The sequence below is a fragment of the Channa argus genome, chromosome 14 (genome assembly GCF_033026475.1).
Source record: "Channa argus isolate prfri chromosome 14, Channa argus male v1.0, whole genome shotgun sequence".
In the NCBI taxonomy this organism is placed as follows: Eukaryota; Metazoa; Chordata; class Actinopteri; order Anabantiformes; family Channidae; genus Channa; species Channa argus.
Window position 1 is genome coordinate 16,859,753 of NC_090210.1, and position 18,695 is coordinate 16,878,447.

The window sequence follows — 18,695 nt, forward strand, 5'->3', positions numbered from 1 at the left end:
AGCCCTATTTGAATGTCTTCTAAGGTGTACATGTCAAGAGTAGCTGAGGAATACACAAATTTGTTTTTCTGACTGTCAAACATAGCTAAATATTATGAGCAACATAGAGGTGGAATTGCATTGCATTGAATGTTACAAGTGTACAAGTAAACTGATTGTGTGTATATGCCCCCGAGGAAATGCAATATTTTTCAGTTTTGTTATACAATCAATCATATAGCACTGAAAGTTGTTGATTAACAAGCAGTGTGTTTTTTAGGTTTTCATTTTAATACTTCTCATTTGTCTTCTGTGATAGTAAACTGAATATCTTAGCCCAGTCACCAAGGGCCCCCGTATTGCCAGCCTAGAGCTCGGTTAAAATGGGAGGGTTGCGGCAGGAAGGGCATCCGGCATAAGAAATCAAGCCAATTCAGCACGAAGAACATTTCCCGCTGTGCTCGCCCCTGAAGGGACGAGCTAAAAGCCGTGGATCTTTTGACTATGATGGCTGTTTTCACACTTTCCCAGGGGAACCTTTTTGGACAGACGACCTCAGCAGGAAGTAATTGATAAAGACTAAAAGCTGTTAATCTCTGCAGAACAAGGAGCCAGAAGCCATCCTAAAAGACTAGTGACAACAGCATGGGTGACTTACATGTGTGAAGGTACCATTGATGTGGAGGCGTATTTTGGGATTCCATCAAAGCAAACAGCTTTTCACAATATTTAAAATGAAAGGTGATGTCACAGTCGTAGACATGCCTCTGTTCCAAGTTTTTTGAATTTGTTAAAGGCGTCAAACTCTAACTTGACTTATTTTACAAAATACAGTTGGGTAAAGAAAACTTGAACCAGGTTAAAAATAAACATTCTCTCAGTGTTGGAGACATTGTGCTGTTCCCGCAGTAACATATTGCTGCCTAATTGTAGCACAAGAAATCATTTGAATTAACCTGTTAATTTAAAACTAATCCAGAAAAAGATGCTCCCCCAGCTGTCACAAGCTGGCTCAAGATTGGACATACTAAAATGAAGGAGACACACCACGAAACAGACTAAATAAATACATTTCTTAAACTATTATTAGATTATATACTATAACAGAAAAAAGTCAGTAGTGTAAAGTGTATATGCAAGGAAGCTTAGTGTATGTATGTTGTGAGGTGTATGAACAAAAGGAAACAACTAGAAATGTCCAACCATTAACAAACACTTGTCCACTGCAGGAAGAAGAGAAGACAGGGCTAGAAAGAGCTTGAGCCAGTCCCTGGGGTCACTGAGAGAGAGGGGGAGAACACTTTACTGTAGTGGTTAGAGGTTACACATATGGGTAAATGTTAATTATAATTAGTCTATAATATTTAATATATAGGTTGTATTACATGTAGGAATGTAGGAGTACTTGTAAGTTGTATGCTTGTCGGGGTTTTATCAGGGAGACAGGAAGTGTGTGTGTCAGTGTGTGATAACAGACAGGGTCAGGACGACCTGGCGTTTGTTCCAGAATTAAACAGTTCTCAGAACAATTATTGGGAAACAATACAGGGGATAGGATCTTTGGCAAAGAAAGCAGAAAAACACGATACGGTGTTTGTCCATGAAAACTGTTGCTAAGGAGGAGAAAGTTAGTTGTGAACAGTTAGTGAAATGTGTTGTGATGTGAAGGATCTGTTGCATAAGAATATAAGAGTCTCGGTTTCTGTTGGGGGAGAGACGCTCTCTCTTTTTTGTTCTTTTGCTTTTTGCCTTTCTGACTGATGCTTCTCTTAAGTGAGTAAATTTTCCATCCTGTCTGATACAAATTGAAACCTCTATGTACCATTGTAATATAAATTTGTTCTGTTCATATATGGACTTTGTTGTGGCCTGAGTTTATCCACAACAAAATCTAAATAATTTGTGATTTTAATGAGAAGCAAATTGTGTGATTTATTAAATCAAACAACTAATTTAGTGTGTATTTTACAGATACTCACTATAGGTCTTCATGTGATTTTGACTTTTATTTTTCTTACCCTTGTGATTTAGTGGATGATAGTAAAATTTAATGTTGTCTGTAATATGAAAACAAAGTAGCAGCAAAATTACTAACAGATTTATTTAAACAATTTTTAGACAATTTGCTGAGTTCTTACTCTCTGTACCCCATTTTATTTATATTATTCCTGATTAATGCAGATTATATTGGTAGTTAATGTCATTTATGTTGGAGGGGTTATAGGTCAGATATTTAAATGTAAATAAACTGGCACCCAATTGCAACAAGATGGAAGGCCAACTTCCAGTCTGTGTATTGGAGACATTTTTCATTTCATTACATGTCTATGGTGTAGACACATCTTTTGATATTTCAGGTCACACATTGTCAAACCCAACAGAAAACTAACAATTGTAAGAACCAGCAGGAGACAAAGTTGGACAGGGAAATTAGGAAATGTCCATTAACTTCTCTCTGAAATGTGTGAGGGAAGAGGTGAGGCATGTTAATGACGGTGAAGCTACACTCAAAGAGAGGAAATTGGAAGGTAGAGTGCTCTTAGAAATTCAGGCCTCCCTGAATAATTTTCTTGAACATTACTAACTGCAAAAAAGAGAGAAATGGAGCTGTGTTGTGAAAATGCAACAGGAGATATGTCACCTGAAATCCCTCGTGAAAAAACCTGAGATCACAAAAGGGTCTAAGGTCTCACATCAGCGACTTCCAGTTCCAGCTCACAGAATTAAAGACTCAGGAACCTCAGCAGGAGATGGAGAACACAAAGGACCTGCAACTCCAGCTGTGTTTTTAAAGGGAACAAAACGAAGCCCTCAAAAAAGAAGTGGAGTCATTGCAACTGGAAGCTGAGAAACAGCTGCGCCTTGTGGCTCAACATAATCTTGAGACCTCTACTCATTACCTGAAGGTGCAGGTTTTTAATGAAGATCATGAAACTTTTGCTGCGGAAAGTCTAAAAAAGGATCTTCTCTTCGAATGGTCTGAGAAATTCACTGAAACACTGATTTCTACAATCAACGGTGTAGAAATGATACAGAAACAGCTGGTTACAAGCCAGAAGTCCTTTATTTGCAGTCAGGCACCTCTGGCACTTTTTGGCATTTTATACACAGTAAAACTTTCAAACAGATTAATTTATAACAGAAATAAAAGTTGGTTGCATCCCTAGTTTCCTAAATATGAAGCTTTTCGTCTTAACTCTTAACAAAGTCCTAAAAACAAGGCTCTCCAGGCTTCTTCCAATTCTTCAGAACCATTTGCCATTTTTTACTAAAGTAATTAACACCGTAGTGTCTCCTCATTTTATGACAGAATACAAACTGTGACAAACATTCATCACAGACTGGCAGAAGGGTTTTCATGTTAATAAGACACAGAATGTTTTTTTTTTGATAAGATGCACATTTTTTTATTGTTCAAAGCTTTTCATTCTCCAATAAAGACTAATATTAAATGTAAAAGTAAAAAAACAATATTGGCTGACTCCGTTCACAGTCTCCATAAATTCATAAATTACCATAACCCCTTTTTTGTGGATGAGTGGCTCTTAAAAAGCAAAACAAATTGTGACAAAACAAATATGTTATACAGTGGGCTGTGATTGAGATGCAGATGTGAGTTGTTGGATCCAGTGCTTGCATCAAAATTTAAACTGGCTTCATCCGACCTTGGCTGTACAGTATGTGGTGCCGTGTTTACAGCAGCTTCTCCTACGGCATCTCAGCTCATACATCACACACAAACGGCAAAGATCCGTTTTAAAGTTCACACCGTGACAGAGTCGTCCTATAGGCAGAAACTACTGCAGCATGAATGTGTTTTGACTTCTATAATAGCAGGTTTTCATTAGGCGATGAGTTTTGTACTGTGACCTAAAAACAGAACTTGAGGCTGTTTTTTTTTTTTTTCATACACCAAGTTCAAGTGCCGTATTTCATTGTACTTTAACGAATCCCCGTAGAACTACAGCTCTGGCAGCATCTACAGGCTTGAATGAAAAGCCATGGGTGTCATTATTATTATTATGCTTTGTTTTCAGTCCAACAGTCCAAATAATTAAATAAATCTGGGAACAGTCCCATGGTCACAGAATAAAGAGCTCTTACAGATTTTTTTTTATAAAGAAACAAAAGCAAAGAAGCATAATTATTCCATACTGTGCAGTCTCCCACAGTTGAAACAGCTAGGGCATACATTGATGAAAATAAATTAAAATAAATATTTGGTTGCAAATTGTGTGTCTGCACAAAGGCTGCGATTTAACTAAATAATCCAAATCTTCTTTTGATTTGCTTTTCCTCAGTATTACTGCAGGGTTTTTTTTGCTTTAGGTGGTTTAATCTCACTTCTTTCAGCAGGCTCAGCTCATTGAATTGGCCTTTGTTAAGTTGCCAGTGTGTTGTAGATTGTCATCGTCTTGCTGCATGATTAAGTTCCTCTTAATTAGTTTTGATGTGCTTCTCTGTAAATTGCCAAACAAAATGTTTCTGTACACCTCTGAATCTGTTCTGCTGCAACCGTCATGAGCACTATCGTCAATAAAGATCAGCAAGTCTGTTCCAGAAGCAGCCATGACACCACCTCCTCTGTGCTTTACAGATGAGCTTGGGTGGTTTGGATCATGAGCAGATCATTGCTTCCTCCCCGACTTGTCTACCTGGTGGACGATAATCTTAGTCTCACCAGCCCATAAAACTTTGTCACAGAACTTTTGTGCTTCCTGATTCGTACTGCTTAGAAGTTCGCATTTCATGAATTGGCTGTGCTGTTTTCTATGTGGTTTAATAACTACTATCAAATACCAAGGTGTGTTATTCTAAACCTAACTTCACTTGGACATAGGTGTGATTTATGCACACTTAGTGCTTCATAGTGAAAAGGTTTTTAAATGGCCAAAAACTCTTTTACTGAAATGTCTTATTTACCACCATATTCCTTTTCTTAAATTAGCAGAAGCTTCTTTGTCAGCAAAAACAGCATTACGTTTTTCTTGGATCATCTCTACAAGCTTTATACACCTGGGCTTGAGCAGTGACTTTTCCAGCACATCCTCTCAAGCTCCAAAGTGAAGTGGTGTAATAATAGTTCGGAAGCCAATGTAACAGGGTTATTATAGGGAATTTTCAAGTGCGGCTTTGCTATGACAAGAGCCACTGATAAGAGGTGACATAGGGTAATCTCACTCAATTGACATCATTAACATGTAACACATGTTGACACTTAATATGTTCATAATAAAGCAAATTAGCAAAATGAGACCGATAGATAGATAGATAGATAGATAGATAGATAGATAGATAGATAGATAGATAGATAGATAGATAGATAGATAGATAGATAGATAGATAGATAGATAGATAGATAGATAGATAGATAGATAGATAGATAGATAGATAGATAGATAGATAGATAGATAGATAGATCATGTTCCTTATTCTCAGTCTTAGCAAAACAATAACTTAATACATGTATTATCAAAAGTTCTCATAAGTAATACAGACATGTACATTCACATAATATATTCAGTATGTACAGAGAGTCATGAAAAAGTTTCCATTTAAAACAAAAGTTCCTCTAAATAGACATTTATTCTGGACATGTTTTTCCAACAGCTACTGTTTGCTCTGCTCACAGATGTTCACATGTGAGGCAGCCAGGAGGCTGGACTGGAAGCAGCATTCTCATGGGTAATCTGCTTCCAGATGCCTCCAGTGCTGAAGTTTACTCCAAGAGAAAAACAGGCATGTTTTTCAAGTCTGAGTCCTCTGCAGAATGTCAGTCAAACTGAGACTAACTGAGGAAAACAGACAAGTTTTTCGAGTCTGAATCCTCTTCAGAATACCAGTCCAAACTGAAATAAACAAAAGTCTTATAAACTTTCAAACAGACTGCATCTGAAAGTTTGCAACCTTGATAGACAGACAGCCCATTCGACTTTAACACCTACAGTCTCCCGAGCACAAAACTGCCCTCAAACATCGTTAGTAGGGAAATCGTGCTTCTGTCCTTACAAACTCTGATGCACTCATCCCTCGACTTTTGATATCTAAAAGGTCTGTAAGGCTGGGATCTACAAAGAGTCCATATTTATGTAGAGGCTCACTGCCTCTGGCTGCAGTTGTCTGGCCCCACTATTTGCAGGGGCTGGCTCACCTGCAACAACTCAGTGAACTCTAGACCCTGAAACAGATGTTTTTTCTTCCCCCACTGCTTTTTTTTTTTCTTTATGCTGCTCACATTTGTTGTTAAGGGTCAAGGCCGAGGGTGAACTGGCTGTTTGTGTGCAGTCAGCCTCTGAGGCTTGGCTTTGAAGATGAAACTCTACTGAGCTATTGCTTGTCTTATGTATTATCCCAACTTTCTAATTCAGTTTTCTGTCCTCACCCTTTCAGTATGGTTTTTCATGTTTCGCTGTTTGTTGAAAATTCGGGCCATTTAACATGTGACGAGCAAAACAGTTTCCAGTTTGTGCTCCCAAATTGTTTTGTGTTGGACACCTCTGTCTGCTCTGCCTGGAAAGCTGTGATATTAGCTGGCTGAACAAGGAATATTGGTGCCCTGCTTCATCGATCAAATCCCGTTGCTCTTGTAACTATGGGTCGGACACTGTTCGTTTCCATAGCAACAATCAAAATAAGACTCTTCGACAGACGCGCAGCGTGAAGCTCGATTTGAGACTGCATCTAAGGAGAATCACAAATACTAGAGTGTTAACGTGTTGCTTTTAACTCTGACCATAAGGCTCCCGTGTGTAAAGTTAAGATTTCACAGAAACCAATTGTGCTCAATGAACACTAGATTTACCACAGTTCCCAAGGCTTTCAAGGCTGCACTTTATATCACTTATGACCAAGTGTAGGTGCACAGTAATCATTTTTCTGGTGAGCTGTGTCCAGACTCAATGGTTTTGAGTTTCACTCTGAACTGAATCATCCCTGTAAATAAGTTGGATTCTGAATGACATGACTAAAATACAATAATGTAAAGGTATGTCTTATTTCTGAGGTGTTACTGTGTACTTGTGTACTGTCTAATGTACTTTCACAGCAATGGGAATAAAAAACTATGTTACTGAGATATTTTGACAGCAATTGATTTACTCTGTCCATCATGTGTATAGATGGTCACAGAGGAAACTCACGCAAGCACAGGGAGAACATGCAGACTCCTCAAAGAAAAAGGCCAAGGTCAGGGACACAAACCCAAAACCTTCTAGGTGTGAGGCAGCAGCACTACCCACTCCACCACCATGCTGCCCCTCATGATAATGCATGCACTCACCAAAATAAATAAATAAATGAGTAAATAAATAAGCAATTGGAACTTGTATTGATACGTGACCAAGTCAATGTCAATGTCCACGTTTAACTATACAGCACATTGTATAGGTTTAAATTAAATGCAGCCCCCATGTTACATTGCTACATGTTACATATGAATTTTTGCTGATGACTTGTATATGCAGGTCTCTTTGACCTGCACACAGTGGATGTTAAACCGAACAAAAAAACTGTTAACAAAGCACCAGGGTTAAAGTAGCTGCAGGGTGATAGTGAAGATACTATTCAGCAGATCCACGAAAGCCAACATTTTCTTTCCCTGTGTGCTCACCAATCAAGAATTGATTAGTAAAAAAGAACTAATGTCAGTGTGTTTCTGTGTTTCAGGACTTTTTGCGTTTAAACTGCACCAGTCAATAGGTTCCTACGGATTTAGTGAGCTCAAATACATTTTTCAGTCAAGAAGAGCCTCCAAAATTTTTCGAGATACTGACCAAAGCGGAGTCACTATTTGACTGATCAGAAACTCCAGATAAATGATAATGTTGCTCCGTGTGTGCCACATATGAAAATAGCTTCACAACACATCAAATGGGTGTCGTTTTCAGTTCAGCTACTTTTGTCCAAAATGAATAATGTGTGTTAAATTAATAAATAGGACTACTAAGAACAATCCTGTTTGCCATCATCTAGCTTCTTAAATAATTAGTTCAGAGAATAATTAAGTGATGTTAATAGCAGCGACTGACACGCGTAGATACAATCCGTGCAGTACTGATAATATATTCTTCTATTTTAAAAATCCCCTCCTTGTTGGTACTTGGAAAAAGCAGGTGCAAATAAGGGTGAACACTTCAGCTATAAGATGTTGTAATTTTAGAAGTTTTCAACAGTTGTGTCCAGCTTGAAGTAGTAAAACTAGTAATAAGAAGGACCTTTTTCCATGAAGGCTTTTCATCATGTAGTTTGGTATTGTCAAGAAGGTCAACAGCAGTATAAGTTTATGCGCATTATGTTTTTCTCTTTAAGAAAAAATTCACATCTGTCAGTACTTCTCCTATGAATAAATGTGAATAAATTGTACACATTTGGAGAAGCACAACCGCAAGCAAAGTACATTTTGTCCGTAGAGCAGAAATACAGGGCCTGTGCCAGACTGCAGGTAAACCCTCTGAAGAGACAACACATCACCTGCCGATCACATTTTCACAAAGTCATTGTCATCCAGAGCAGAATCAGGCAGACCCGAACCAACCACACCATCTGGATATCTGCAACTGAAGGTGGTGATCTTTGTGGGGCAGAACAGCATCTGCATACAAAGCTGCTTTCATTTAAATATGCTCCTGCAGTTTGTAGATGTGCATGGGTTAATTAGGCAGTTTAATGCAAAAACTGGCATCTGACTCCAAGTCAGATGCCTACAGTGCATGATCCTATCTGTCCACACACATATGAATCTTTTGGTTTTCGCTTATTCTTGTTAGAGCCATGCAGAGGTTTTACCTGCACCTTGTGAGGAGGTTGAACAATTTTTTTTATTCTGATCTGATTCGATGCAGTGATGTCATTTATAGTTGAAAGATGCAAAAGCCATCTTAACAAAAAACACCCTCATCAGGACAATGAATTCTGTTTGAGGCTTTTAATGAAATGCTTTGTATATCCATGTAACATACTAATAATAATTTGTAACAAAAGAATTTTGAGATCACCGCAAAACTTTCAACACATGTTTTTTTAGTCCATTAGTCCAATGTTGATGTTTTGAAGAAACATGTTGCTCAGTGGAAACCCATGTCACCCTTTCTTTCTCCTCTTTCGACCTACTCAGAACATTTCAAACTAATTACTGTAATTAGTATAAACCTTGGGGTAATGAGACATTATTATAATCTCTGCTGTGATTGCAAATTGATGCTGATGGGTGTAATCTGCACCTAAATAACTCAAGAAATCACCGATTACTAAACCCAAACGTCACTGTCACAAACAAAAAGGATAACATGGGCCTATAAAATATGTCTTTAAAATGGGTAAACTATTAAGGAGGGATTTGCTGCTGTTTAACCTACTCACAATTATGTAAATAAGACAAAATAATGGAAGCAGTTGTCATAATTATACAATACAGGTACAGCGTCCAACACAGCCAACACACAGTAAACTCAGAATTGTAAGGAGTGTAGGATGTATTGCTTGTTGTGTGAATTCCCTTTGATTGGACCTAGGTGTACTAAAACTGTTTGTTTTGGTTTCAGGACCTACAACTGGATCAGTGCAACTGCTCTCACCAGCTTAAAGTTTCAGCAGATTGATGCCGCTGGTTTCAGGAGAAAAACTCTAATAACCAAAAGTAAATGAACAATGGTTTTGGGAGGCCAGATGTTTAAAGAAAATATGGGGAGGTTCACACTCCACACCAGGAGGAGCCCAGTGAAAGGCTCAAAGACCAGGTCAGACTGCTCCTTGGGACCAGCCTCATTATTTATTGACGCTTCTTTATTATAAAAAGAACAATAAATCAATTTGCACTGGATGTCATGGCAAAAATGACAATATCTGGTCTTAGACACCTCAAGTGTAATCAGTAAAGATGCCTCAACATCCAGGATGTCTTTTAGGGTTTTATTATCTTGCAAGAGAGAAGTACATCAACAGAGTTTCAAGTCTCCATCCTGTGCAGTTCTAAACTTCATACATCACACATTAGTTTTATAACCTTCTGTTGCTGGGCAGAACATTCTCCACCCTCAGGCTACTTCCCCCAGCCCCTTTCTCCTTTTATGGTAACCTTTTCTCTTTTCAGCACATTGTTAAATACATGTGAGCATGAAGTGACTATGGGTCACTGCAGTGTGGGACAGTCTGCTGTTAGACAACAACTGACCTTGGATCAGTTCTGCAAACACTTCAAGACAAAACGTGTGTATTAGACAAAGTTTGAACAACATTTTAAACATCCTTCAAAAGTACTCTGAGTTGAAGTTGCCATTTTAGCTAGGTAAAATGCTAAGAGTAAAATGCAATCATTTAATCATACTTGATTTTCCATCACACTGGATCAGTCTGCTTTTTGATGACACTGTTACTCAATGAGATGACTTAGCCCGATCTGATTTGAGACATCCTTAATGTAATGTCATTCGTGATAACTGTCAATTTGTGTTGCTGCTGTGTCCATCCCATATGCTCCAAACTGAAAATGTTTGTCAGTGAGTTTATCAAAGTATGTATTGACCTTAAAGAGGTAAATGTTGCACATTTGTAAAAAGTGAGCAGAATTTCCTTCTTGTGTAATGGAGATGAAACAGCACAATATTTGATGCTTAATTAATGATATCCTGTAGTTGTAGGATTGGTGTATTAAGGGAATTGTTCTTCACTGCTACTGAGGGAGAGAGCTTCTTTTATCTCCAAAAGCTGCTCGTAAATGGAGGTTGAAATCAAATAAAGACGGAAAAATGAAACACGCTAAAATGAGAAAGTAATTGCCTGGCAAAGTACATTTTATGAAATTTGAATTAAAGTATAATCATTTGGGCAAAACTCCATTAAAAAGACAAGTTGATAGCAAATGTTTGCTCACAACATGACAGGAGCGAGCCCTGAAGCTCTGGAATACCTGTGTTGTTTAATATCCCTCTTCATAATGAGTCATTAATTGAAGCCTTTTTTTATTTTTTATTTTTTGAGAAGTCAGCACCTCGGGTCATTATGCAAATGCCTTTTACTGGAGGGTACATGAGCAACACTTCCTCTCCTCTTTTCAAACTCCAATTAAATGACCCGTTTAAAGTAGTGGAGGAAGAGTAGCAGATTGTATCTGTGTGCAAGCTAATCTGGCACTGCTTTATTAGGATTATGCGTAAATATTTTAACCGTCTATTTCGCCCACCGCGTCATATGGGGTAATGTGAGATTCAGCTTTTAACTACTGGCAGGTCAAAGTTCAAATATTACATCAGTAAAGTTTCATTAAACATTTGTGCTGGCAAACAAAGGCCAAGTCAAGGTTACCTGGTCCTTAACAATACGAAAGGGCTTTGTCACTCAAGCAACACCTGGCCGTGATGGGTCTCTAAGCAACAAGTGTCAGTACATGAAAAGAGGGAAAGGAAACAGCACTCGCTTAATTACGAACAGTCTCATATCTGTTGGAGAAGGAAAACCGTGAGAGTGGTTAGAGAGGAAAAGCCTGTGATTTCTTTCAACATGGTGTTTTCTTTATTTTTTTTTTTCATTTCCAACCATTGGTGCTGCTACATATTATGCTCTTTGGGGGTAATTAGTAGATTTAAGTCAGTGGGAAAATGGCAAATTGATTAAAAAATTTAAAAAAAACACATGACAGCAGTGTAAGTTATGAGCCCACAGAGGTGGAAGTAAGGTAATGAAATGAAACGTGCAGCAAAACAAATTCTAACCAGAAATGAGACAAAACGTGCTCGTGATGTGCGCCTGTTGATGCACTAACGCGTCCTTTGGGCTTCATGCCTCTGACATGTTTGCATTGCAGCGGTGGTTCTCACAGGAGTTGCTAGGGAACATCCCATGACACCATTAATGGGAATTCAAACATTCTCAGAAAGATGCACACGCGATAATGTAGAACACCTGGTTTACTCATCCTACTCTATTTGTAGCTCATTAAAATATGAATAATATAGAATGTATTTAAGTTTATTATGACTGAATGAGCAGGTTGGTCACTTCTTTTGTGATTGTGTAGGTGATTATTAGTTGTGTTGCGTTTTACCAAATATAATAAAATAATAATAAAACGTGTAAATAAAGAGTGGTAAATATATTTGGGTCTGATTGTGATGCATATGGTTGGATCCTTCCTGCTGGCTGGATACTGTCATATCTGCTGGCTCTGCCTCTGATGTCACTGAATGTGCAGTGCGGGCTTCCAGTGCGCACCACCGGGGACGCAGCAGTGGCACAGGCTGTGAATATTTTCTGCTCGTCCGCACAACTACCCAGAAACCTCCCGTTTCTGTCATATTTCCGGCATCCGCATTTCCATCTGTGGCTGAGCGCTCAATACGACTCTCTTCATCAGTTTTGTGGTATCGCATTGAACTTTTTGAAGGCGTAACACCAGGTAAGAGGGTCTCGCTCTTGTGGAAGGATGTTCATATTAGCCCATAATCTGGGCTGATATATACATTTGATCTTCAGTCGCCAGAAATTCCGCTGTCTCCACAGATAAGTTGAGCGGGTAAGTTGCACAGCAGCAGCAGCAGCAGCCCGGCCGGTGCAGAGACAGCGCACGGCGCCATGGAGAGCAGCGTGGTGCACATATACAAAGAAGACAGGTGTCCCTCGGGCCAGCCGGAGCAGTGTGTCCCAAACTTCACCTGGCAGCCCGGCTTGTCGGACATCTTCAACTACACACCAAACGGCACCTGGGACGCTGAACCCGAGCCAATGTCGCCCATCATCCCCATCATAGTCGCGGTCTACTCTGTGGTGTTTGTGGTGGGCTTGGTGGGCAATTGTTTGGTGATGTACGTCATCATTAGGTGAGTTTTTCGGCTTTAAAACGTTTAAGCTTTCCAAATCCAAATCCATTAGTGTGAAACACCGTCTGCAACACCTTCATTAAAATTAGACCACAAAAGTGAAATTGCTGCATATTTGTTCAGAAACATGTGCATCCAGGTCCTTGCAGGGCCATAAAATGACAATTATGCATAATTAAGTTTAAAACTAAGTGATTAAATTTGTTTGCACATGGTGTTCAAATGATTGGGTGAATGAACTACACCCTGGGCTTTGTGCTTTAGAGACTGTAAGTTTGCAGTCATTGTAATATCAGTGTTTGCTCTTTCATGTGTGGGTCTGTGTGAAGCCCCATCAAGGTCTTTTCATTATAAGAGCTGGATGTGAAATCATCCTTCGTATATTCATTTTAAAGCCTTCATTTTAGCCAGAGATGATGGCAGTGGAAACAGTGGTTGTCCTCGCTTTGGTTGCATTTGGCTGCTCAGTTTGTTTCAAAAAAGAGCAGAGCACGCCGATAACTAAATGTGATGTCATTAACTCACCTCGTCTCGTTTCCTCCACAGATACACCAAAATGAAAACGGCCACCAACATCTACATCTTTAACCTGGCTGTGGCAGACGCCCTGGTCACCACCACCATGCCTTTTCAGAGCACCGACTACCTGCTAAGCTCCTGGCCCTTTGGCGAGGTGGCGTGCAAAGTCTTCATCTCCATCGATTACTACAACATGTTCACCAGCATCTTCACCTTGACCATGATGAGTGTGGACCGTTACGTGGCCGTGTGCCACCCCGTCAAGGCCCTGGACTTCCGCACACCAGTCAAGGCCAAGATTATTAATGTGATCATCTGGATGCTGTCGTCTGCTGCTGGGATCCCTGCCATGATACTCGGCAGCACTCAGACCAATAACGGTAGTATACATACATACTACTTCAAGTGTTTCTTATCATTTTTCATTGACTTATCTCCATCTCTGTGTCTGCTATAGACCCAAAATACCTCGTAACAACTGCAACGCACCCTCATAACCAATTTCAAACTTGAAGCACTGCTTCATTCCAGCATCCTTGCCCTGAATTATTTTAATTAGCGGCAGGAAGCATCCTTCAGAATCCACAAAGAGGATGTTCGTTTGATTCCATGAGAGCCTACATTGTAGCCACTCGACTAGATGACAATACCGTATTCATAATGGTTCTTATTTAACTGAGAATAGATCTTGAGCTGTTTCCCTTTTTCCTCTCGGCGGCAGTCTAATAAAGTGTTGGTGTTCACAATGAGCCTTCATTCAGTAAAGCTCAGTGCATGTCAAAGTAGCTGATGAATCCGATTCTGGTTTTTACATTTCTCTACATCGTCAGCAAACGACTCCATACACTGGCCACTTCACTTAGGTAAACCTGTACAATCTAAAGCACTCCAATACAGCAGCCATGAGTTTTTACACTTTTACAAGCTTAGAATTTCTCAGTTTTTAAGGTGAAACTGTCAGAAAGGTGATAATTTTACCGTGTTTCTTATTGAGGTCACAGTGTGTGGTGAAGTCGTACTGGAGCATATTATAGTAAGAGTTGTTGCTAACGTTTTTGCCACCCTATTTAAAATGAATGAGGTGGTCAAAATCACATCTTATTGTGATGCACTGCAGTGGGCAGTGAGTGTAATTTACAGATTGCCATGACATTTATTACAGATATGTGGTCGTTCCCAGGTGATACATTCCAAATGACTTGATGATGATCCACTGATTGTTTTCCATGTGGCTGTCTTACGCTGCCATGAAATGTATTCATACGCAAAGGTCCCACCTTTAGGATCAATTGCAAAACGTTGAGGATCCCTTAACTTTTCATCCAGCATCATCATCAGGTCAAAGGTTTTATTCATCCAGCACTGGTTAATGACCAAATTAAAAATACTTTGACATAACTACATCTCTTTTATTAAAGATAACATTTAAGAAGTGATTTGAAGATTAAAGATAAACTGTATCAACCTATTGCTGACCTAAGTCCAGCCTCACAGAGCTGCTAATGTGGCCTGTCACTCTTCCTCCTGTTGTCCTGTTGTCACCTTCTCAATTTTACTCTCTTTTCTAACAGGGACGACGGAGTGCGCCCTACAGTTCCCAGAGCCCTACGCCTACTGGGACACCCTGATGAAGATCTGCGTCTTCATCTTTGCCTTTGTGGCACCCGTTATCATCATCACTGTCTGTTACACACTGATGGTCCTCCGGCTGAAAAGTGTGCGCCTGCTGTCGGGCTCACGTGAGAAGGACCGTAACCTGCGCCGAATCACTCGCCTGGTCCTGGTGGTTGTCGCCGTCTTTGTGGTGTGCTGGACACCCATTCACATCTTTATCCTGGTCAAGGTGCTTTCGTCCAAAGTGCCCGAGACCACCGCCGTCATGGCTGCCTACTTCTTCTGCGTGGCCTTGGGCTACACCAACAGCAGCCTCAACCCTATCCTCTATGCCTTCTTGGATGAGAACTTCAAAAGGTGCTTCAGGGACTTTTGCTGCCCAAGTGCCCAAGGACACGGGGACTGCCAGGGGGTTAGCAGGGTGAGGAGCACTTTGAGGGACCACTCATGCCCCACAGATGGCCGGGGAGACAAGAGACAGGCCAGGCCCGTATGACTAGCCATGGACACATCCTCTATGCCCTATCAGGGCTGGGAGGACTCGAATGATATGGGCTTGACTCAAATCACCACTGCCATCTGAAAGAGAGGGCTAGACATTCATTATTTATTAGCATGTTGGACAGAGGATCGTGTCTCATAAGGGATAATCTGCATTGCAACAAATCCAGTCAAAAATACCCAAAACCAACAATGGGCTTATACTAATAACAATTATTATCATTTCATCAAAAACCTGGTACATCCTGCTCCTCCACTACCACCCTGTTGCACTGGGTGACATGTTCTTTCATTACCCTGAACAAGGACACTGTCGTTATATGGGTACAATCTCCTGCTGCTGTAAATACACGAGAGCAGCAAATATGTGTCAGTCCACCACTGAAAAATGTCAATAAGCAAAACCATGTTTACACTGATTTGAGTAACATTTGCTAAAACAGCAGTCCCCAGCTCTTAAAAAAAAAAAAAAGAAATTGTCCTTTTTACATGTTCATTACTCACTGGTTTTGGTCTTTTCAGTTTGACAGTTTAGTCAAATATAGAACATCATCTTCCCTTTTCTTAAAGGTAAAGTGAAGACGACCGGTTAGATCCTGCTGGGAATCATTGTGTAGGATTTCATCCCTTCTGAAGAAATTAAAAGTTGATGTATTAAAATGCTGAAACGTAACTTATAACATAGTTTTTCTTATTTTTCACAAAATCGATATCAGTCATGAAAAAAACTGTCGTTACATTATATTTGCATTACCTCTTTACCTGTTAAATGTCACATAGGTTTCCACATTAAAAGAAAAAATTTACTGTAGGTCTCGAATGAATTAAGAGCTCAGTGTGTATTTTGTGCACATAATGAAACAAAGGAATTATCCCTGATTATTTTGGGAACAACCCACATAATGAAACGGATTGTGTTTTATGTGAATTTAGTTTGGTGCTTTTCTGTATTGTACATTTGAATCTCCCTTCAGCAGTGCACACCCACAAATATAGAACATTTAATTCCTCTCAGGGACCATTCTCTGTGACTCAACTGGTAACTCAAGTATTTTCCCCTTGACAAGTTGGTTGCCTTGGACGAGGCTTTAGACCATCAGCAGCCACCGTTCTTTAAGTATTGTTACACTGGAACAATTTCAGCTTAATGTCACTTATTGTACATATTGCTGTTAGCTTCTTATGTTCTCACCTTATGTGAAACTACTAGAGCATATGAAAACTGGATAGAGGGCTCCAATAACCAACTGTATCTACACAACAGGGCTCTCTGCGTTTATACTGTAATTCTCTGATTAACTGCCTTTCAGCTTGATAACCATGCATGAGGTTCCTTGTTTTAGCAAAAAAAAAAAAAGTTGTGAAATAAATGTTGAGCAGTCAGTTTGAACAGCAAAGCATGAGTTTTTACAATTTATTTTATCAGCTGCTGTGATTCTTTCCTGTTACACAGTCTTGAATGGAACTGGTCATATACCGTTTGTTTTAACCAACCTCTGTGGTGGTGTATGCTACATCTTTGTCTTTTTTATTTCAAGAAAAAAAAACGAATTTACTGTCTTGGCTCCTTGATTCATCGCATAGTCACGAGGTCAATGGGAGTCAATAAAATAAACTCTTATAATAGAGTTTATCAATAATATGTTTATCTATCTACATCTGATAATGGTAGCAGATAGTAATAGCAGAAGAAGTGTTTGTGTGCCTTGTTTTGTGTGCCTTACAGTATTTCTAAACTCAGCCATTTGCTTGTTAGAAAAGCTCAGCAATTAACCACGTCCATATTATAACTGTTTACCCTGGTATAAGCTTACAAGTTACTGCGGCATTACCTAAGAAAATTAGAGTCTTACAGGGGACCTATCACTATTTGCTTGGTTACAGTGTGTGTTAACAGTTTCTTTAATGTTGTAAACTCTTCAGTAGATACTATTGCATTAAATTCAAAGCCTCGTGTACTGAATGTATAATGTGCCACTGCGTTATAAACTCCTTGTACCTTTTGGATATTTTGCTGTATCTTCTAGCTTTGAATGTCCAAACATAAAGTCACAATAAATAAGTAAAAATGGGAGATTGATTGGTTTGATTTGAGTAAAGTGTGAGATGAGAAGGATTTCTGTTCAGGTCTGAGTGGTGTAGATGTGGCTTCAGAAAAGAAAAGTATCAAATAGCATCACAAAGCGGCCATGAGATTATAACCCACCTCCTCAGTGATTCAGTTTTTCCGTCCTTTATTACCCCAATTCAAGTCACGCACTAAGTTAGTTTCCATGGTGAGCACATTCTCGGAAAAGCAGAAGTCCAAGGCTTATTGTACTAATTGTGATATGCTTGGTATTGGTGGCCTTGCATAGGAATTCGCAACGACTGTCGATTCAGCCCTTGTGTGAACCTTAAGAATATGTCGCTCCTGTGCTTTCCTAGTTCAGGACTTACCAATCTTGTTGCTCAGGTGTGTACAGGAGTGTGTTCTAGGACATTTTGATCATACAGCCACATGTAAACAACCAGCATCACCTGGACCAACTTAACATCTATTAAAATTAACCATCTGTTCCACTGCTGATGTTTGACAGCAATACAAACACATACATGATAGGCAAAGCAGCCCAGACAATAATTTCTTCCATGGAAGGCTATGGATTTGAATCCCACCCCACCATGTCCATAGCCCAGATAAAAATGGGAGGGTTGCGGCAGGAAGGGCATCCGGCATAAAAACTCATGCGTTCCGCTGTGGCGAGCCCTGAGGTGTCGAGCCGAAAGCCGTTGAAATTTTTGACCTACCTCTTTCCGTACAGGTTCCTGCTCATTCTGTGTAAGCTTTGTGCAAACTAATAGGGGGTCACTGTTATCATTTCATTTGTAAAAATAACTAAATTGATTACATGTATGTACTGTATAAACGCTACTTAGGGAAGTTAGGGATAGTTAGGGACTTTCGGGTGAAACTTCACAATGCACCTAAATGCACCATAACCTTGACAGGTGATCTTAATTTTTACATTTTCCATACATTTCACCCAAAAGTTGGATTTCCCTAACTTTTTGTGAGTAGTGTAAATTCTCGTATCACAGAAAAGAGGTCAGAATATTTTTATGGCTTAAACATCTTATGTTTTTAACAGACCTATCAGTGCTCTGCATAGTTTTGTTTTGTTTTTTGGTCCTTTTGGCTTACCAAATGAGTTCAGGGTCGCCAGAATGGATCTTTGTCCACATGTTGATTTCGCATAGTTTTTACACCGGATGCCCTTCCTGACGCAACCC

General features: G+C 39.6%; 1 protein-coding gene across 1 annotated transcript; it reads left to right on the forward strand.

Moving 5' to 3' along the window:
- Nucleotides 1–11,973: 11,973 nt before the first annotated feature.
- oprk1 (opioid receptor, kappa 1) lies at nt 11,974–17,489 on the forward strand. Its single transcript, XM_067474629.1, has 4 exons — nt 11,974–12,367; nt 12,472–12,788; nt 13,335–13,687; nt 14,879–17,489. Exons 2-4 carry the CDS (start codon nt 12,544–12,546, stop codon nt 15,415–15,417), a joined length of 1,137 nt encoding a protein of 378 aa, XP_067330730.1. The 5' UTR covers nt 11,974–12,367; nt 12,472–12,543; the 3' UTR covers nt 15,418–17,489.
- The last annotated feature ends 1,206 nt before the right edge of the window (nt 17,490–18,695 follow it).